At 34.7% G+C, this 23,071-nt stretch overlaps 1 protein-coding gene across 2 annotated transcripts in view; it reads right to left on the minus strand.

Moving 5' to 3' along the window:
- Positions 1 to 20,106, minus strand: part of LOC145303545 (acyl-coenzyme A thioesterase 8-like) — a 51,344-nt gene extending 31,238 nt beyond the window's left edge. Inside the window, exons 1-2 of one of the 2 annotated variants that reach the window (XM_080145017.1) lie at positions 19,579 to 20,106; positions 817 to 956 (exon numbers count right to left, since the gene is read on the minus strand). In XM_080145017.1, coding sequence (XP_080001143.1) covers positions 817 to 956; positions 19,579 to 19,853 — 415 coding nt within the window. In that variant the 5' untranslated portion in view covers positions 19,854 to 20,106. The remainder of the gene's footprint in view (positions 1 to 816; positions 957 to 19,578) is intronic. The other variant, XM_080145016.1, reaches the window with a different exon arrangement.
- Positions 20,107 to 23,071: the final 2,965 nt, after the last annotated feature.

The following is a 23,071-nucleotide window of genomic DNA, read 5'->3' on the forward strand; positions in this document are numbered from 1 at the left end:
TCTAGCAGGTTATCCTGCCTTGATGTGGTAACAGTACTCCATCCTTGGATGTACTTGGCTCTTATACAGGTAGAGAATTGCATTAGCAGTGAGATGTCTACTGGAGTGGTAGAAGGACCCCACTATTCTCCCAGCGACCTTGGCAAAAGATTTGATGTACATGTTCCATCTCAGATCAGGAGTAAGGATCAGACATATAAGTTTGTCAAAACATGGAGCCTCCCCACGACAAGAGCCATTCATTTCGATTGATACCAGATGTGGATCAGAGCGTTGATGATGGAAAGATAGAAGCTTGGTCTTAGATGCATTAAAATTAACCATCCACCTTTTTCCCCATTGCACCATGTGATCAAGATGAGAGGAGAGAGAATCAGAGAGAACTTGGTCGTTTACTGCCTTTGAAGTATTGCCAAAGATGGTAGTGTCGTCAGCATAAATGTCTGCAAATGATCTTAAAATGTTATTTGAGAGATCTGCCTAGCGTCGAATGTAAGCAAAGGGGGTAGACCATTTCCATTCAATTTAAGTCAGGAACAACTCGAGGAAATTTAGCCTATTGGCAGAAGAATTAAAGACGTAAACATGATAACTGAAGTCTGGTAGGCATTAAAAAAAATATTTTAAAATGTCTGTTTTTCTTTCAGTCATGTATTAATTTTTCTTTCAGTCATGCATTAATTTATTTACCCCATTGTTTTTCTTTCTACACTTGCCCCCGGTCACCCCTGCCCCAAATACTATTGTTACACTTCATTATTGGAATTTATTGCGGTCAAATTTATGTATTAGATGAAATAAGCCTGATACTGTTACCTGCATTCAAAAAGGAATTATGAAAACTGTGCAACAATTGACCCTGAGGAACACTGCATACGGCTGCACTTGCAGCCTGTCCTATTAAACAGCCACCAAATGCAACTTTGCTGTTTTTGTTGATATACAAGGGAGTACCTCTGCAAAATAAAATACAGAAAAATTAATTGAAATCGACTTTTTTTATTAACATTATGTATAACTAGCTATCGCTTCGTAAAGTTCGCCGTTAAAAATAATTGAAACAAAAAATTTAAAAGACTAAACATTTCATTTGTAATGGGTGAGTATAAGAAATTCTACCATTGCCATTTCTACTACTACTACTACTAATAATAATAATAATAATAATAATAATAATACTTATAATAATAATAATAATAATAATAATAATAATAATAATAATAATAATAAAATAAAAATAAAAATAAAGACGATGAAATATTCATCCTGGTTTTACCAGATTTTAACCCCCCTCCTTTCTTTATTTTCTTCTCCGTCCTTCTTCCTTCCTCTTGATGTCATCAGAATCAGTGAGCCATCCAAAAACAAAGAATACATGCAAAAAATGCGAATGATGAAACTTTCGACCAATCAAATCAAAGACCATGAATGGAAAAAGTAAATAAAAAGTTTTTATTTAAAAAAAAAGTCAATTCCGGCCGTTAGGAAATGGAGCCGACGAATCCATGTCGCCGTGATGTAACACTGTCTAAGTACAGTCTTTACATCTACATTTGGACCTTCCGAGCTTCTCCTAACTACAAGTTACGTCAATTCGACAATTCACACATATAATGAATTTCACGGCCAACGCGCACACAACCATAGTGTTGAGTTTATTTTTAAATTTAAGGGGGTATATGTTTTAGGGTTAAATTGGGGGTATATTGTGGCTGTGTGGTAATTCTATTTCAACGGTTTGTGAGGTGTCTATTATCTATGGGGTGGTATTTTTGACAACACTATGGTAAAGACCATATACACTTTTTTACATCATACTATATATAACAAGCTTCTCCTTTATTTAGAATTCAATAAAGCTTCCCCCAACATTCTATAACTTCACTTAGTCTTTTTCGTCCCTAATGAACCTTAGGCTAGACGCCGCATCTCCACCATGCTACCTAGCATCTTCTCTACTCTTCTGATGAGAAGCATTAGGCTTCGAAATGCCTTGGCATAAAGAGTCCCTTCTATCCCCCAAATAATTGCTTGTATTCCATTACTCAATAAATGTACCAATCTATATCCACCAATATATAGTCTTGTGACTTCATTTCTTTTTTTTTTTTTTTTACACAGTGATCACCACTTATCAAGGTCCGGAAGCCACTCAGGGATAAGGGTTATTGCAAGTACATTACGTTAGTGTGGAGATTTGATGAAGTGTTTACTTAAGGGGGCGGTTCATTAGGAATTTGTTAACATTGGACTTGAAGACATCCAAGTTGTAGTCCGGAGGAAAGCAGGCAGACGGAACAGAGTTCCACAGGCGTGCAGTTCTAAGAAAGAAGCTTTGTTCATGGAATCCGCGTTTTGATTTAGGCACAGATAAAGAGTGGGGGAAATTTTTCACAGTGGATTCAGCTAGATGGGTGTTTTTCGTGAAAGATTGGCGAGGGGGGACCAGAGATTGGAGTTCAGACGAGCACCTGCCATGGAAATAACGATAAAACAAGGATAGGCTCGCAGCGTCTCTTCTGTGGGAGAGAGGTTGCAGGGTAGAGAAAAGGGCATCCCCCACTAAGCCACGAAGTCTATTTTGAACTCTGTTAAGGCAGGATAGACTGTTTTTAGCAGCTCCTGCCCAGATATGGCAACAGTATTCCATCCTTGGACGTACTTGGCTTTTATATAGATAGAGAATTGCATCAGTAGTGAGATATCTTCTGGAGCGGTAGAAGGATCCCACCATCTTTCCAGCGACCTTGGCAACAGACTTGATGTACGTGTTCCATTTCAGATCAGGAGTAAAGGACAAACTCAGAAGCTTGTCAAAACACGGGGCCTCACCCAAACGAGAGCCATCCATCATAATTGATGCCAGCTGGGGATCAGGGCGTTGATGATGTAAGGATAGGAGTTTGGTTTTGGATGCATTAAAGGTAACCAGCTACATCTTCCCCCACTGAACCACGCGGCGCTCGAGACCAGAGGAGAGAGAATCAGAGAGAACTTTGTCATTTACAGCCTTTGATGTGTTGCCGTAGATGGTCGTGTCATCAGCATAGATGTCAACGAATGATTTAAGTATGTGTTTAGGGAGGTCATTGATGTAGATCAGGAAGAGAGTTAGGCCCAGGATTGACCCCTGAGGGACTCCAGTATTTATATTGCAGGCCTCCGATTTTTATCCATCTACCACTACTCTTATGAGCCTATCGGAGAGAAATGATTTAATAATTGAGAAAACATTTCCAGTTATACCGTAGCTGGAAATCTTGTGAAGTAGACCCTTATGCCATACCTTGTCGAAGGCCTTTGATATTCGATGATATTAGAAATTGTTGAAATTTCATACTCCTGCTGTTCTATATGTATACATATATATATATATACTAGCAAAGATACCCGTGCTTCGCACGGAGCTTTGTTGCGCACTCGGGTACCAAAATCTGTGGGCACCTTTCCAGTAAGTTGATGTTGTAAGAGCAACGATTGCATAAGGTGATTAACATTTTAACTACCTCTTGTAGTGACTGAAATTCAATCAGGAACTTCACAAAACATTTTCATCAAAAAGGAAGGTTACTTGATGTTACATAGTAAATTTTTCATTGAAGTAATTTTCAACTCTTGCTTAAATTTTATCTTGCACATTCAATACTAAAAACTTACCACAATCAGATCATGTCAGTTTTTCCTCATATCCATTTCTCGAACTTTTCACTGAAGAGCCTCAGGGTAAACTACATTTCTGCTGCTTTGATTTGGAGCCAGAATGTAGAGTTTTTCTGAACTTCCTGTCCGGCTGATGGAGACGTAGAACATACCGTGACTGAAGCAGTCTGATGTCAAGTCTACGCCAATGGTGTTAAATGTCTGACCTTGACTTTTGTTTATGCTCATTGCAAAACACACCTTCACAGGAAATTGGAGTCTCCGGAATTTAAATGGAAGTTCTGAGTCCGATGGAACTAAGGGGATCCTTGGCAGTAGAACGGTTTCGCCTTTGTAGGGACCACAGGAAATGGTGGCCTCAAGTACATTGGTGTGCAATCTGGTGATAACACATCTGGTTCCGTTTGTTGTTTTTGGCGGTTCCAAGGATCGAAGAATCATGATTGGCGATCCAATTTTGAGATTTAAAATGTGTGGAGGCATTCCAGATATCTCCAAAGAGTTTAAAAACTCCACAGGGTAGTGAACAGCTTCATATTCATTAGTAGCCGAATCAACTGACTTGTATTGCTTTGTGTCTCCTGGAAATTCATTCATTATTGAATTGTTCAAATGATTCACATTGCTGTTTAATGGCGAAATAATAGCCCTCTCAGCAAGCCAATCCGGTGATTTTCCATTGTTTTACAGGTCTGGGTACACTTTGTCTTTCAGTTGCTTCTGATTACCGACACATTTACCAAGCGCAGTTGGAATCTTAATTGTGTCAGGTGAAGAAGTGATAGGAAACTGACCATTACCGATTTGGAGAAGCAATTTTGAGAAGTCTGCTGTAGCTGTGTTATCAGAGATATAGGCTCTCATATTAGTAGTCAGTCTCTTCACTATAACGTGCCTCCAGAGATAGGATTGACAATGTTAGCCCTTGTGCGATTTTTAACCACTGGGAGGATTTGACGGAAATCACCGCAAAATAAGGTTGGAATGCCACCCATGGGATTCTTGTTTCCTGTGATGTCTTGCAGTGTTCGGTCAATTGCTTCATAAGCACTCTTGTGCGTCATTGGAGCTTCGTCTACAATGATTGCAGAGGTGTCTCTAATTACATTTGCCAAGGCTGAGTTACCAGTAATTTTGCAAACTGGCTGATCCATTCGATGAGTATCCAAGGGTACTTTAAAAGTGCTGTGAAGAGTGCGGCCACCTTGTAGTAGAGTAGCAGCAATGCCACTGGATGCTGTTGCAAGCACAATCTTTCTCATGGATCTAATCTTTGCAAGGATCAAATTGATTACAAAAGTCTTGCCCGTACCATCTGGAGCATCAAGAAACATCATGTTTTTGTTCATTTCACCTTGTGCTTCCAACATTGCCATGAATGAATTGTAAACTTCTCTTTGAGAATCGGCCAGTTTTTCTTGCATATTTTTTGCTTGTAGGGAAAGTTCTTCAAGATTATAAGTAACTTCACGTTGATACTCTCTCGCGAGTCTTTCATCTCTCCCTTGCGTTGGTGCAGGTAATCCATAGCTTGCCAATGGTTGACCGCACATAAGGAGAACTTTTTCTTCAATTAGACAAAGAGTTTTATTGTAGATGTCCTCATTAAAATCTGCTTCTGGATTGTTAACTTCTTGCCTGTATCTGTGAAGAATGTCTTCAGATATTACATCACGAAAAGCCATCCAGATCTCAAGAGGATTTCTTGGCTCACAGGCTGTTAAAATTATCACAAATAGGCTTCGCAAATTTGAAGGTGATTGAGTGGCACTTGCCTCTCCTACTGCTTGATGCAAGTGATGGTCATTTTCTAGAAGGCCTCGAGCAAGGCACGCTGCTCTGTATGTTTCAAACACCTGACCATTGTATGCTCGCAAATTTTGAAATGAAGTTGGACCAGCAACCTCATTGAGCAACAGGCGTAAGAAATAACACTCCCCTGCTTTTGGACTAATCGTGTAGATTCTCCCAATGCATGGTGCCTTCCATACATCATCATTTTCAGTACCTTCAACTTGTACCCCACGCATTCTTCTCATCCATTTCTTTGTCGATTTGTTCCAAGTGTAAAACTCAGGGACTTCTACGTATTTGAGACCCCTTGCAAAGTCATCCTCATGGCAGAGTTGAAAAAATGGTGTCAAAGTTGTGGCAGGCGGTGGACCTTGGGCTCGTTCCAGAGCAGTATCAGCTGAGAACATGACATGCTGCCCATTTTCAAGATGAACAGAAAGTTGTACAATTGGGGGGAAATGTTCATGGATGGGATGTTCCAATATCCTCCAGGCCGCCTCTGAACTGCCGACATACCTTGCATTCTGGAACTGCTGGATCTCATCCACAATGTGACTTTGTACTTGGCCTTGTTGGTTAGCTGCTCCATCAGTTCTTTGTAGTTCAAACACTGCTTGATCACATCCTTTATTCACGTATTTGAGGACATATTTGATGCTTTGGATCGAGCTGCAAATTTCTACGTTAATGTGAGCGTTGAACTGCTGAAGGAGGACCTTGTTGTACGGAACAATCCACTGGTTTGTTATTTCTTGATTAACATACCGACCATTTCTCTTCATCCTTATTGTACCAGTCTGGCTTCCATCTTCTGGTTTTCTTCGCCTGTACTTGGGGTAAGAGTCTTGGTCTTGCTCGGTACACTGAAGAAATTCTTTTGGGTATTTTTTGGAACATTTGTTGTCAATCGTACATGGACAATTTGGATTAAATGGTCCACAAGGTCCATGCACCATATGTGCCATCACTTTAGCATGAAGATCAGGATCTTCCTCTTTGTCAGGGATCTCTGCAGATATGCAGAGATCCATTTTTTCTGGTAGAAGTTTGTCCTCTGGGGCCTGCCAGGTGAGGATGTGTGCATGCGGCAGTCCTCTTTTTTGATATTCAATACTGTACAGGAAAGCCCTCAACCTGCCAAATCCTCCCTTTTTAATAAATTCAAGTAACTTTTTTAGCTTCTGCCTGAAAACTCTGGCAACAATATCTGGACGATCCTGAGGGTCTTGCCCTTGAAGACAATTTTCTGTAATTTCTGTCCACTTTGGATTTGTTGTGAACGTGATGAAGAAGTCGGCTCGGCCCATTCGCCGAACATATGCCATGGCATCACTTTGACGCTCAAACATGTATCGAGGGCCTCCTGTATAAGTTGCCGGAAGAACAACTCGTTGACCAAACTGTTCTGGATTCCCATCCTCCCTAAGAATTGAATCTCTCAAGTTGCTATAATTGTCAGCTCTCAGGGTCTGTTGCTCACGCCTCAGGAACTGTAAACGTTCTGTTTCAATCTTGCAGTACACATCCACCAGCCATTGTTGAAATAGCCTTCGGTACCAGAGAAAATAGTTTCCAGGCCGAGTCATTAAATGGTACGAATAAAATTGCTGTTGGGTAACTTTTCGCCCATTGGATGCCTTCATGTAGATGTTGTAAGATGGAGAACCATAGGGGTACATTAACGGGTACATTAAAGTATCGTAGAGGGGATGTAGTTCGGAGATCCATTTTAATGTATCATTTCTAAAACGCAAGACAATATCCCGGTTAGCTGTTGGTTCATTCTCCATTAATATTCCAATCTCATACGTTGTTGTTGGAGCATTGAATCGCCGTGGATGCTCTTCTTGCGGCCTTCGGTCTTCCCTTATGACAACTTTATGTTCTACCAAGTGTTCTTCTTCAATCCTCTCCTTTGTTGTTTTCAGCTGACAAATGAAGCTGTTGTTCTCATGTAAAAATTCAGTCAGACTTTGGAGAATGTCTCTATTGAGTCTACTGTCACGTCCCCGATTATGTAGTTCCTCTTCCAGACTATCCAAGAAGTAGACTTGAATAAACTTTGCTGTTTCATCTTCAGGTGGTAAAAGACTCCCAATCTGGTGGCAAACCTGGCCTCGAATTCTAAAAGAAGGATTCCACCCATGTACTGCCACAATTTTGTGACCAAATGATGTCATTGCAAAACAATTGTTATAACTGCGTAGGTTTTGCAGAAAATCTTTAGAGATGGGACCATTGCCGGAGAGCAAATCTTGAAGCAACTGAGGCAGTGGTGGAAAGCTATCAAGCACAACTTTGCCAGAAGAACAACAACAACCAGGGGTTTCTCCTTTAAATTTTACAGCTGAGCAATGTTGACATACTTTGTCCATTTTTCCTATATCAGCTGTAGTGAGAGAGTCATTTTTGTTGTAGAGCAATCCTTTTCTATTGCAGTGTTCTATTTCATGGTGTCTCAAAGCAGTCATTCGTTGTCTAGCTGCCTCGTTTTCTGTCAATTGCTGGGGCAAAGTCATACTCTCTCTCCATGCAGCCTCTCGTTGTTGCCCTTGGTATAGGCGAAAGCTTCGTTGGGTTTCCGATTCATTCTGATGTCGTTGAGCCACTCTCAACTGACCTTGTGTACGTCTACTTACCTCATATAATTCATTCGATCGTAATATTGCTTCTCTTTCCAGTGCATATCTTTGCCTTTCTTGAATTTCATCTTGTGATGAATTTAACCGCCTTACAGCATGTCTAGTTCTGTCAGCTTCACGTTGGGTTTCTCTTTCCAAATCTGACAGTCTTGCTCTCCTTTCTCTTTGACGTATCCTGTTAAGTTCTAGACGTCTTTCTCTATCTGAATTGTTTTCATTGGAGCGAACTGCAGCAACTCTTAGTCTATTAGCTTCCAATCTTTCCATTCTTTCTTCCTCACTTTCGTTTCTACTTCGTTTGGGTGGCATAATTTCGGTTTTAAACGGAATTGTTTAACGATATTAATGATTGTAAATTAATTAAGCGTAAAGGAAATGTATACTAACTGAAATGGACGAACTATAAATAATATTTCTGAATAGTACAATTATAAACAATTATATTGTACCTATTTACTATGCCTCCCCACGGGACAGAGTTAGACACCAGGGTCGTTTTTTAACGTGGAGAAAAGGTACAAAAATAAAAATTGTCTCAGTCGTGAAGGATTTCTCCTCCACCGAAAGAGAACAAGAAATAGAAGTGCAGCATCTGAAGAACAGATACTACACTTTGATCTTGACCAAAAGGAATGAATAAAAGCGACCTACGTGTGACTCATTACTTCCGGGTGTAAACGTCAGTCTAAAAGTAATAATTTTAAAAAAAAAGTAAATGTAAAATAAATGTAATACCAACTTAGGTTAACTAAGTAAACAGTACAATTAAAACAGTTCTATTAAAACAAATAATTACTAAGATCTAGGTAATTGTTAGTCTCATTGTTATGGTTTTAAAGAAAAAAATGTGTAAAAAAAGTTCTGCTTTTGTGAGTACGTGTATTTCTTTTAAATTACATAACCTTTTTATTTTATTATTTATATCTCTTTTAAATTTATATATTTTGTTAGTAAACTGGAAGAAATTCAGTTGAATAAAACCTTGTTCGTGTTCTTTACGTTAAACTCATATTTTTATAAAAGGTTCATCCGGTTTAAAGAAAGCACTAAGTTTAAATAAGACTGGAAATAACTAATTCAATATATAAATAGAAAAATGAAATAAATATAAGCTTTAAGTCTAAAGATAGTAATAATCAAAATGTAATAAATTATTTGTAGTTCAAATCTATGATAAGACAGGCTTTCGAAATAGGCTCGACCAGAAAGATTAAATTGGAACGAAATTATAATCTCCGTGCCATTTTCAAAACAACCCCACAAAAGTAACGGTATCCTGCAGTTGGTTAAAATGACAACGTTGGTTGTAAGAAAAATGTAAAAGAAAATGCGCTTATCTGTTTATTTTGACCTGTTTTATTTAATTAAAAAAAAATTGGCTATAACTGGAAGAGAGCGTTATGTTTTGGGGGTTGTTTAAAAAATAGAATGGAAATAAAGTTAGTTCCGTTTTAATTGTCTTTAATTGCGGCAAGCGCTAACAAAATCGAAAAATCACTGTTTACATTCGAAATGTTAACTTTTATAGGTTTACAGGTTTGCTGACAAGGCTGGGGGTGTTTAATACAATTATTTTACTAAATTGATTTTTTTTCATTTAAAAATAAAATTATTTCTTTTTTAATAAAGTTTTATTTTAAAATATTTGTTTTTGTTTATTTATATAAAATTACGATAGTTGAATTGTATTCTTTCAATAATATTGGCAAGTAAAATATAAAAGATTAAAACGGAACGAAATTGAAATTTCCATTACATTTTCAATACAATCCCAAAACATAAAGCTTTGCTCGCCAATGAATTGTTTTGATAATATACGTAAAGTGAAATAAATCGAATATAAAATTAAATGAAAATATATTAAATAATTAAATGTTAAATAGATTTTGTAAATAGTACAGTTGAAATGATTAGAATATTTCCAATATGTAATAAGGTCGATGTAATTAGTTAAAGAGATTTAATATAATGTGATATGCAAATGAGCATAAGTCATTCGATATGGGGGTGGTTTGTAGACTAGTATATAAAGAAATTAGGCATAGATTCTTATGTCTCCTATAACAGAAACATCCTAAAATGGATTCTAATGTTTCTCTACCAGGAGAGATCTACCCTCTTACCTCCTTTATATTTCGTTGATGATGGAGAGCTGTACACACAGACAGAAACACACGAACCCTATTACTTTATAGATATATAGATATATATATGCATATATGCATATATATACATATATAGTAAGATGATTGCAACGTCTTGTCAGACGAGTGCCACTCCCTCAGACACTGAAAATCCATGAGCCCAAAAATGACTTCCATCGCCATGGGACCATTTTTATAGACAAATGCCTGAGGGAGTATCTATACACAGATGATGTTACAGAGTCTTAGCTTTGTACGACAGCTAAGTCTCCCTCTCGGTTCAAAATGATGAGATCCAGCAACAAGCAAGAGCAAGATAGCCAGCAACAAGTTAAACTGCAGACCAGCTTAATGCAGGTACTGGTCTCCCGCTTTATGGGTTTTTTTTTTTACCAGAGATTTGCTTCTACTAGAAAGGTTGCCTTCACCACGGCTTACGGGAGCCCTCTCCACCCCAACACACACACACATACACACAAACACACACGGTGCTAGTTGGCCATTAACCCCGAAAAAGGGTTCATTCGCCTTTTGGAAGGTCTTGTTTTTAATTTTTCAGGAAGACTAGCCACCCTCCTCACCAAACAAGTCTGGTGGGGTAACCAGTTTAGTCGCCGGTGACCCGACCATGAGGCAGGTAGTACTGAACAACACTTTTTGATCTTCGATGATATTAGAAATTGTTGAAATTGATTTCTTTTCTTTGTAATTGTCTAAAATTAATTTTTTTCTTGGAGAGACAGAGTTTTGCGAGTCGGTGACGCCATTTTTCTTTGTTGTGCTTATCAGCAGTTCCAATATTAAAAACTAGCTATTTTTATGTATAGTTTAGTCTCTTAAAAATAAATTTTCTATTTCGTTCCTTAACTTTTGGCCAGGATAAATCCACAGATATAATTTTAAACTAAAATATTTCTCAATATTGAATCGTAATTTTTTTTTTTTTTTTTTGTACTAGTTTATACACATTTGTTCTATTTGTTTATTCTGAGTATTTCAGAAAATCCATGCACTAATTTTTTAAATATACATGAATAATTGTAAATTTTTTCCGTTCCTTATATTATGGCCGATACTGTATATACATATGTATATTCATATATATATATATATACATACATATATATATATATACGCTGCCTGCACATATATATATGTATATATACACATATATATACATATATATATACATATATATACGCTGCCTGCACATATACATACATATATATACATATATATATATACATACATATATATATACATATATATATATACGCTGCCAGCACATATATATATACATATATATACATATATATATATATACGCTGCCTGCACATATACATATATATATGTATATATATGTATATATATGTATACATATATATACATATATATATGTATATATATGTATATATACATATATACATATATATATATATATATACTGCCTGCACATATATATACATATATATATATACTCTGCCTGCACATATATATACATATATCTATACATATATATATATATATATATATATATATATATATATATATATATACATATATACGCTGCCTGTGCATATATATACATATATATATACATATATATATACATATATATACATACATATATATACATATATATATATATATATATATATATATATATATATATATATATATATATATATATATATATATATATATATATACACGCTGCCTATGCTGACGATGTAATAGGTTTTGTAACGAACAATGTTGAGATTAGTGTAATCAGCACAGAAATCAGATTCCATGAAACGATACCAGGGACTAAAATTAACTGTAACAAGTCTTGTAACGTACGCATCAGTGTTTAGAGGGGTGTCTCCCTTCAGGGACCCTTTAGCTGGAGTGACGGGCCTTACAAGATACTTCGCAATTGATTTGGTCCCATTCTTCAATTGGAGAAAAATTTGTCAATCTTGAAAGCAGTGCGGGCTGCCGCTAATCAGTAGATCTACAGAAATTCTACATGAAAGGAGAGAGCGGACGAGTGTGCTCATACATCTATCTGATCTTATTATACCGTCCGTTTCAGTTCTTTATGCCTGGAAAGGCCCATATGGTTTGTTTCGAATTCTGTTATCTCCATCCTTCTGAAGGCGATCTGGTTATACCAAATGTGAAGATTCATCAACACATACTTCGGTTATACTTCCTAGATCGAATGTGTACAAAAGTTGAGGGAAACAGTGCCTTCTGAAAAGAGGACACTAAGAAAGCCCTCCCAGCTTTGAGAAGTATGTACTCGGTTGAGAGGGAGGCACACAAGTTTCTCCGAGGTGAGTGCTCCTTCTATCACGAGTGTTGTCATGCTTTGAAATTCCTAAGGATGAAAGAATGCCTATCTGACACCCTGCTGGTGTCCTAAAAGGCATTATATAGTGTTGTGGAGACGCCCACTAATTAACATAGGTGGGTGAGTGACATATATAAAGGTATCAATCATCAATACCGGGAGAGTTCGGCAACAGACCACCAAATAGGCAAGACGCCTATGCTCCATCCAGTAAGACATGCAACACGTCACCTGCCGGAATATCTCCAACTGGAGTATCTCTGAAGACATGTAACTTTTCTTCCTACTATATTATTGTATACCTTTATTTTCGTGTTCTTGTTAATTATTTGTGCAGACACAACGGTCAAGTAAAGATTAGATACCCCGTAGCAGACGACAAAAATAAGCGAACAATTCAAGGGGCACCGTTTGTTCGACCTTGACATTGCCGTTAGGTGTTTCTAAACTTGTACCTATTTACTATGCCTCCCCACGGGACAGAGTTAGACACCAGGGTCGTTTTTTAACGTGGAGAAAAGGTACAAAAATAAAAATTGTCTCAGTCGTGAAGGATTTCTCCTCCACCGAAAGAGAACAAGAAATAGAAGTGCAGCATCTGAAGAACAGATACTACACTTTGATCTTGTCCCGAGGGCCAAGCAGACATATTCGAATGTTCGCGAGCAAAATTTTTTAAAAAATATATTTACAAAACTTTTAAAGATTTAAAAGTAAAAATAAATATTTACAAAACATTTTCTTTAATATTAAATATTTACAAAACTTTTAACGATTAAAAAAAAACTTTTTTTCTATTTACGTAAAACTTTTTAATGTACCTATTTACTATGTCTCCCCACGGGACAGAGTTAGACACCAGGGTCGTTTTTTAACGTGGAGAAAAGGTACAAAAATAAAAATTGTCTCAGTCGTGAAGGATTTCTCCTCCACCGAAAGAGAACAAGAAATGGAAGTGCAGCATTGAAGAACAGATACTACACTTTGATCTTGACCAAAAGGTTTTATTGTAAGTAATAAAACGAACGTATTTAAACAAAATATATTTAAATAAAATTTAAAATCTGAAATTTTTGGATGCTAAACTTACTTTCACTTAATTTGCCTTTATGGGGAAGTAAGCAAATAGCAAGTTTTTTTTTTGTTTTTTGTTTTTTTTTTAATAAAAATATATAATTATAAAAAGATTTGTAATCTGTGATGCTATTGCTGCTACACTTCATCTTTATAAAAATAAAAGTTATGAAAGATACGTGAATAAAATATATTTTTCAAAATCTCGATTGTTTATACTTATGATTTTATTATGCATAAAAATTGCCTCAGTCTAGAAGGATTTCTCCTCCACTGACCACCCACATACATCGCATTTTAAATAAATATTGAATTGTATTAAAAACGCACGAAGAAAGATAAACACACACACACAACACACACACTGTACATAAAAATCAATCTTGGTCGCAAAAATCCGAACAAGTCAGTTATTTTATATTTGTTTCTGCCATAAAAAGTTTGGTTATAATAATTTTATTTCATTTTTTTTTTCTTTTTTAATTAACTATTTTTTCACTGACATCATCCGAAATTCTCAGTTATAACCTCGGTTTATTTATTTATTTGATATTATTTTACGACCTGCTCCAGCGTAGTATAAACACCCCAACCACCCCATGTTAATAACGGCTTTCGGAATAAACACCTCCCAATGTTAAGAACGTACTCAGAAAGACACCCATTTATTTAAATATATTTTGTTTAAATACGTTCGTTTTATTACTTACATTAAAAAGTTTTGTGTAAATAGAAAAGGTTTGTTTTTTTTTATCCTTAAAAGTTTTGTAAATATTTGATATTAAAGAAAATGTTTTGTAAATATTTTTTTTCTTTTAAATCTTTAAAAGTTTTGTAAATATATTTTTTAAAAAATCTTGCTCGCGAACATTCGAATATGTCTGCTATTTGACCTGTTTACAAGTTTAGAAACAACTAACGGCAATGTCAAGGTCGAACAAACGGTGCCCCTTGAATAGTTCGCTTATTTTTGTCGTCTGCTACGGGGTATCTAATCTTTACTTGATCCGACACAACATATAGGATATTAGTGAGGGGATTTATTGGTGATGATACACTTGAGTGGTTCACTTTCACAAGATGGCAGCATAGCTTAATCTGCCCTTGGTCACCTGGGTTGGGGTGTCTCACTAATGACTAGGCATCTTTGGCCTGACTGGTAATTCAAAATACACTCTGGGTTGGTAAGAGACTTCACTCAGCTGGCTTGGTAAGTTTGCCTGTTTGAAAATGGTAATATAATGTTTGCGGTGATGAGGACGAGACTTTAAGTCATGCCTTCTGCTATTATCACATCGTTGTGCCACTGACTGAGTTTGTTGTAGGTCTCATGGTTCACATCTTGAACATATGGTCTTTTAACCTGCAACCCATCAATATTAGTAGCAACTTGGTTCTGACAACTGATGGGCTTAAAAGACAATTATGTTTAACCTTGCTAGCAGTAATGAGAGGCATGACCTGGAGGACGCGCATGAAAGTGGTTTACAGAGCTGAGGACATTGCTCCTCTCAACCTTGTTTTAATCTTCTGTTTTTATTTGAAAGTTCGTATAAGCGCTGAGAGGATTAGACTCTTTTCATCCGACTGTGTTGAAAGGTGGGTGTCTGTTGCGCGTGTCTGTCACATACGTGACGTAAGACTTGATTGGTATTTAGACGTGCCTTAGGCAAGAGAATTTTGGGTTCTATAAACAAACGTAAGCATTGATTCGTTTCCCAAAGTCAAATCTAAAGTTTAGTTTAGGATTCATATTGAGACATTTTAGGTTCATACCTAGTGTGTGAGAGGTATCGTGAGGCTTTGTTTTTGTTTTGTTTTGTTTTTTGTTTTTTGTTTTTTTGTCGTCGCCAACTAAGTGACAGATCGTTTGATTTGCTGGAGATATGAGTTCCCTTATGATGTTTTTGTAAGTTGTGTTGGTAATAAAGTGTGCAGGTTTGCATCATCCTTTTCGGCTGGTAAATTGATGTATCTGCCACAGTTTAAAATGTGGAGTCTTTATACTAACATATTTTCCTTTCTTGTCATGGTAAATATCAATTTTTGTTTTTTTCTTTTTCCACCCACCCCCTTTTACATATTGCATAATATGTGGGTTTTAAGTAGGTTAGTCATAGTACAACTTTTTTGGTGATTAAAGAAGAATGAATACGCTGATGGATATTTAGTAGAAATGCAATATTGTGGTGAGAGTAGACTGAAAGTAGGATCTAAGTTAGTTTAGGCAGCATTAGTTAGTTGTGCCAAACTTTTCTTTTAAAAGTTTATTTTTATTGAAAACTAGCGGGGCTACCCAACGTTGCTCAGAGCCATATAAACAATGAGAAAACTGAAGTTGATTTTGAATATAATTGTTATTCTTTGGAGAGAGGAATTTTTAATGTCTATGTATCATTTGCTATTTCAAGCAAAAGAATATTTTACCTACCTAGGACGGCTATTACACATGTATGAAATAATTTACCTTCCCGAGGACAGGTAATTTACAGAATGTATATGAAATAATTTTATCTTTTGGGGACGGGTAATTTACAACACATATTTAAAATATGTTTACCTACCTTCGGACGGGTAATTTATATAGATATATGAAACAATTGAACATACTCTCGGCAGGTATTGTACAACATATATGAAATAATTTCACTTCCCACCAAGGCTACTATAATTTTAAGAAAATTGAAATCATTTTTAGAAGATGGATCATAAGAATTTCCAAATTAATACATAAACACGTTGTCTTAGTTAATGATTTCGCAACCCTGGCTTCATCATAAATTTCAACATTACTGCGTTTATTTCCTTCCTCACTATCACCACTATTATTGTAAGAAAAATTATGTCATTTTTGGAAGATGTCTCAGCAGGATTTTTAAATTAATGCATAAATACATTAACACAGTTAAGTGATTAGACAACCCTTGCTTCATTATCAAATTCCACATTATTCTGTTTCATTTTTCTCTACTATCGACAACAAAACTTTTTGGAAAAAACACGTCATTTTCGGAAGATTACTCAGGAGGCTTTGCAAACAAATAAACAAATATGTTGAGAAGCTTTGTGATTAGGCAACCCTTGCTTCACTACAAAATTCCACATTACTGTGTTCTTTCCCTCTCTACTACTGACACCATCATTTTAAGTGAAATGATATCATTTATTGACTATAACTCAGCAGGTTTTCCAAATAATTATGTAAATGCATTGACGCAAATGATCATTAGGCAACTTTTACTTTACCACAATTTTCAATATAATATAGTTCTCCTCCTTAATACCACAACCGCCAACAACACATTAGTAAGAAAAACGATGTCATTTCCGCAATATCATTCCATAGTTATTCCATATTTTTGGAATATGACATTGTGGAGGATTGCATAGTGACCTCAAAATGGACATTACTCTCTCCAGCCCTATCCAAAAAGTGAAGGTTTGTTAATTCATAGAGAACTCCAGAGCACGTTAAAAAGCAACATAATCATGTGTTTTTTTCTACTCACTACAACTGTGACGTCATTCCCCGAAGTTTACATTGAAAATTCAGAAAAAATATTATTGATCACCTACAGAAACTGATAAATTGTCTAGGATAATTATTTTATTACAAACACGCCAATCAATTCACTCACATTTCATTATTTTTTAAATTCTTGGATATGTTACTAATTTTGACTATCATTTTTCAAAATTTTAACCCACATTATCGCCCCCCCCCCCCACTCCTCTTACAAAAAATAATACTTTGGTGTATTGTCTGGGCTGATTATTTCATTACAAGCACATCAATCAATTAAATCAAATTTCATAATTTTTCATAATTCCTAGATATACTACTAAGCTCGACAATCATTTTTCATAATTTTAATCAACATTACAAAAATAATAACTTTTATTTATTGTTTGGGTCGATTAATTCATTACAAACACACCAATCAATCAACTCACATTTCTTCATTTTTTATAATTCTTGGATATGTTACTAATTTCGACAATCATTCTTTATAATTTTTACCCACATTAGGCCCCTCTGTTTATGAAAATAATAACTTTGGTGTATTATCTGGGTTTATTATTTCATTACAAACACACAAATCAATTAACGCACATTTCATCATTTTGCATAATTCTTGAATATGTAACTAATTTCAACAATGATTTTTCATAATTTTAACCCACATTATAGCCCCTCCCCCTTACAAAAATAATAACTTTGATATATATTCTGGGCCGATTATTTCATTAAAAAAACACCAATCAATTAACTCACATTTCATCATTTTTCATAATTCCTAAAAATGTTACTTATTTCGACAATCATTTTTCATCATTTTACCCCAAATTATCGCGCCTCCCCTTTACAAAATTAAAAACTTTGATATATTATCTGGGTTATTTCTTTCATTGAAAACACACCAATCGATTTATTCACATTTCATAATTTTTCATAATTCTTGGATATGTTACTAATTTCGGAAATCATTTTGGATATTCATAACCCACGTTATTGCCTTACCACTTACTAAAATCATAACTTTAATATATTGTCTGGGCTGATTATTTCATTACAAACATACCAATTGATTAATTCACATTTCATCATTTTCATAATTCTTAGATATGTTACTAATTTCGAGAATCATTTTTATAATTGAACCCCACATTATAGCCCCCTCCCAACGAAAATAATACTTTTGATATATTGTATGGCTTTATCATTTCATTACAAACACACAAACAAATCAACTTACATTTCATCATTTTTCATAATTCTTCGATATGTTACCAATTTCGACAATCATTTTTCATAATTTTAACCCACATTATCACCCCCGAAAATAATAACTTTGATATATTATCTGGGTTGATTATTTCATTACAAACATACCAATCAATTAACTCACATTTCATCATGTTCCATAATTCTTGGATATGTTAATATTTCGACAATCTTTTAATTTATAATTTTAACTCACATTATGGCCACCCCTTATGAAAATAATAATTTTGATATATTGTCTGTGTTGATTATTTCATTACAAACACACCCATCAACTCGCATTTCTTCATTTTTCATAATTTGGATATGTTACTAATTTCGACAATAAGTTTACATAATTTTAACCCCTATTATCATCCCCCCTTCCGAAAATAAGAACTTTGATATATTGTCTGGGTTGATTATTTCATTAAAGAAAACACCAATCAATTAACTCACATTTCATCATTTTTCATAATTCTTGGATATGTTACTAATTTAGACAATCATTTTTCATAATTTAACCCACATTAATCGCCCTCCACTTATGAAAATAATAACTATGTAATCATGTCTGTTAAAAATATACATGAAATCAAGTAATGTTTAAATCGTAAACTGTTTCAGCCACTCCCAGCACTGACTTCTTCTAAATAATAACGTTACTATTTCAGCACGGTCCGTATTCCGTGTGTCATCCCCCCTCCCCGTCTTAAACATTTCTTTTCTCTTCTAAAACCAAAAATGGCTTACAACATAATAGCCCTATTCAACAAAAAGTAGAATATTCCAATGGTCCCTATTGAACAAACTATAGAATATTCCAGTGGTCCTTATTGAACAAACTATGGAATATTCCAATGGTCCCTATTGAACAAACTATGGAATATTCCAATGGACCTACTAAACACACAACGAAATATTCTAATGGTTCCTTCTGAAAAGTATGAAATAACAAAGAGTCAATATTTAAACAAACAGTGGAATGTTTCAATGGTCCTTATTGAACTAATAGTGGAATATTCTAATGGTCCCGTTTAGACAAAGAATGGCATATTCCGATTCACTCTATTGACTAAAAAAGGAAATATTTTAGTTGTCCTTATTGGATAAAAAATTAAATAACCAAACGGTTTATATTGAACAAATAAACAAACTTACCTAAAAACATTCGGCTGTTGTTTGTCTCGTAAGGATGTCATCTTCAGTAAAAAGTCGATGTAATTGCCAGATCTCACGTCTTGTTGCTTAAAAAATTGAGAATCCATTTTTTTGGAGCGGGAAATATTTATTTCTTTTCCATCATTTGAAAGCTGTTTGAAAGGCAGGTCGACCGATGGTGGTATTGCGAAACCCGAATACATTAAAAAGTCGAAAACCTTATTGTTCTTATTAGGTAAGCAAGCGCGCCTTATCATTGGATTCATTGTATTCATAAATTAGGTCACTGGCGTTTTCCTCCTCCTTGCATGGCTCATATTGAAATATTAACAGATTAAGTTGTAATAACACTATGATTCCTTACTGCATATTCGGAATTGAAATATGACCTGCCTACAGTCTATAAATAACACGGCCCTACTCAAAATGTAGTCGCTGGAGTTTAATAAGATCAGCAGCTTGGGCTATACTTTTGTGTTATTTTCTGTTGGTAGGTCAACCATGAATACATATTCATTATAAAGATTTATTTGATGCAGAAGTTAATTTTATGTAGATTAGTATACATAAATGATTGTGTTCACTCAAGCAGAAATTCTTATTTAAATATTTTTTTGTATTTATTCACTCAAATGTTTTGGAGTTTGTTTTTTTTTAGTAATGGGTCACTATTTATCAAGGGGAAAAAAGACACTTCAGTACAAGACCTAATAATATGAATGATGATGATGATGATGATGATGATGATGAATGTCCATAGAAAAATAAAAGACCGGTAATATGTACAATAATATAAACACTTAAATGATGGACTTCGATAACAGATAAGGAGGAGAGAATGCCTTTTTCATACTCCTCTCCAACCTACAAGGTAAAAACAATAATGGCGGCCACACGACTTTCAGCTAGAAGCCATCTCATCGTCTGGGAGAGTTTTCAGGGGAGATCAATCGCATGGAATCACAATGAATATTAAACGTTCTACCGCAATAGCTTCTTTCCTTGAATCATTTTCCCTCCTTGCTCCCTGTTTCACCAATTGTATACCCATACTTAATTTTAAATGTAATGTGAACGAACGTCTCGCTACACAACTCCCCACTTAGGATGTGGCTATAAAGTTGTCTATTAATTATACTGTAGTCCCATACAGTTGAGTGTGTCATTTTTTGGGTAAGTAAAAGTATATATATAATGAATAAACGACAAAAGTTCATATACCAAATTTCATGATGTTGACCATTTTTCAACGTATTCCTTTAATTCAGTTGGTATTTACACTTCTTGGCAGTATCTGTTTCATAGCATAAAATCATTCATTTAATTATTATATCAATCAATGCACACATAAAAAATAATTTGCCAAAGGAATTTTTCAAATTATTGATAAACATTTTCCTAAAGGAACAATCTAAGTAAAATCATAAACCAAAATAATGTTAACTTATCTTTTTCAACTACCACTAACTTAGTGAAAATCATAATAAGTCCTAACAGTGTAAAAATAGACAAAGAGGCGAATGAAGGAGGTTTATTAAATAATCAAAACCTTGGAGGGAATTCACTTTGCAACTGTAGGTATATTGATGAATGTCCGTTAGAGGATAAATGTCTCATTTCCAATATAGAATACAAATGTTAAGTAATAGAGAATAATAGAACCAGTATTTGGGTCACAGAATGTAGTTTTAAAGATCGATTTAATAACCATACAGCATCCTTTAAAATACTAGCAGCTAATAATAAGAAAAAAATATCATTCGCAAATTGCATTAGGGAATTAAGAATAAATAAAATTGAATACAAATTGAAATGGTCGTAAATTGAAGTGCTAGTAAATACAATCAACATAAGCCTGAATGATGTAACCTTTGCAATCTAGAATCTTATCACATAATAATATCTAAAGTAAACCTTCTTAATAAACGTCAGGAAGTAATTCAAAACTGTTTACATAGATATAAGTATATATTGTTTCGACTAATATCTGATTAGAAACATAGATTAAGTTAAATTAAACTAACAAAGCATGGAAAATTTAATTTTTATTTGTAGAGATTAATATATCAAATAAAGTATATTATTAGCATATAAAGTTAAATAAACTGGAAATAGTAAATCACAATAATCAAAATGAATTAATTAAATGTAATAAAGTAGTTATAGCAAGTTCTAATAAAAAATATATTAGAATAAATTAGAAAAGACAATATGATGATATATTTTTGTTATGTGGAGATAGGTAACCAACCCAGAACATTCTATATAAGGAACCGAGTCACCGGTTTTCATCGGACCCTTGTGAAAAAACGGAGACTTCCCCCTGAACATTAACACGCTGTATTTGTCTCTATGTAAATACGTAAATAAACTCCTCTTTCAGTATTCAAACCACAGTGTATATTTATTTATTCCTTTCATGGAATACTTTATCTTTGATTGTCTGTATAATAGGCCACCTTAGGACATATCAAATTGGTGACGAAATGCGAACTCAGTAAAAGAAAAAAAGGAAAAAAAGTGCGTACGTGGTGAGCGCGAAATTTGAAAAGAAAATTCTCAAAGAGTTTATATCTAATTAAGGAAATACTTCTTAGAAAGTGAAAGACACGTATTCACGCAAGTACAAAGAATTTTTATATTTTTATTGACGTTTTTCTTTGAACTTTCTGAAAAAGTTGACGTCATATCGTCTCGAGTTGAAAAGTAATTCGGAGGTGTTGTTTTGATTAATACGATAAAACGAATTGTACTGTGGAAAGTGTTTTTCTGTCATAAAGAAATTCTTAAAAGAAGTTTACGTGTATTTGAAAAAGACGAAAAGGATCTCTGAAAATTTGTAAACTATTGATATTTTGTATGGTGAATTTTGTTTTCTCTTCGAACATTTTTGGAACAAAATTTTGTATATGTTGACTTTGTGTTTAATTGTCTGTATTTTTGAGATGAGGTGTTTTCATTGATTGAGATTGTTGGACTGACTTCCTCATCTTGGTTGTTATTGTCACAACGTTTCCCAGTTCGATACAAAACACCTGACGAAGGCCGGAGGGCAAAACGGCCGAAACGTTGTGACAATAACAACCAAGATGAGGAAGTCAGTCCGACAATCTCAATCAATCGACTTTGTATTTGTGCGTTTAAAAAAAAATGTCTTCGGAAATGTTAACTAAAAGCTTGATCGCTCAGCAAAAACTTAAATTGTATTTCAGAAACGGATGTTGATTTAGCAAGAACGTTTTAAATCACTCGTCATTCAGCAAACTACAGAGAATCGTCTATTATGTGAAACTGTTGTCACAAAATCCGAAGATGGCGCATCTAGATTTTTTCGGCAGAAAGTATAGCTGTGCAGGTTCGCACTTAAGAAAAAATTGTCCTTTTAAAGACCAATTTTGTGCCATATGTGGTATAGTCGGATATCGAGCTTCCCAGTGGCAAACTAAACAAAATAAACAAAGACAAAAATTTAAGTCGAAAGTAAATGTGATGT

Source organism: Euprymna scolopes, chromosome 19 (assembly GCF_053919585.1).
Source record: "Euprymna scolopes isolate OS-2025 chromosome 19, ASM5391958v1, whole genome shotgun sequence".
NCBI lineage: Eukaryota > Metazoa > Mollusca > Cephalopoda > Sepiida > Sepiolidae > Euprymna > Euprymna scolopes.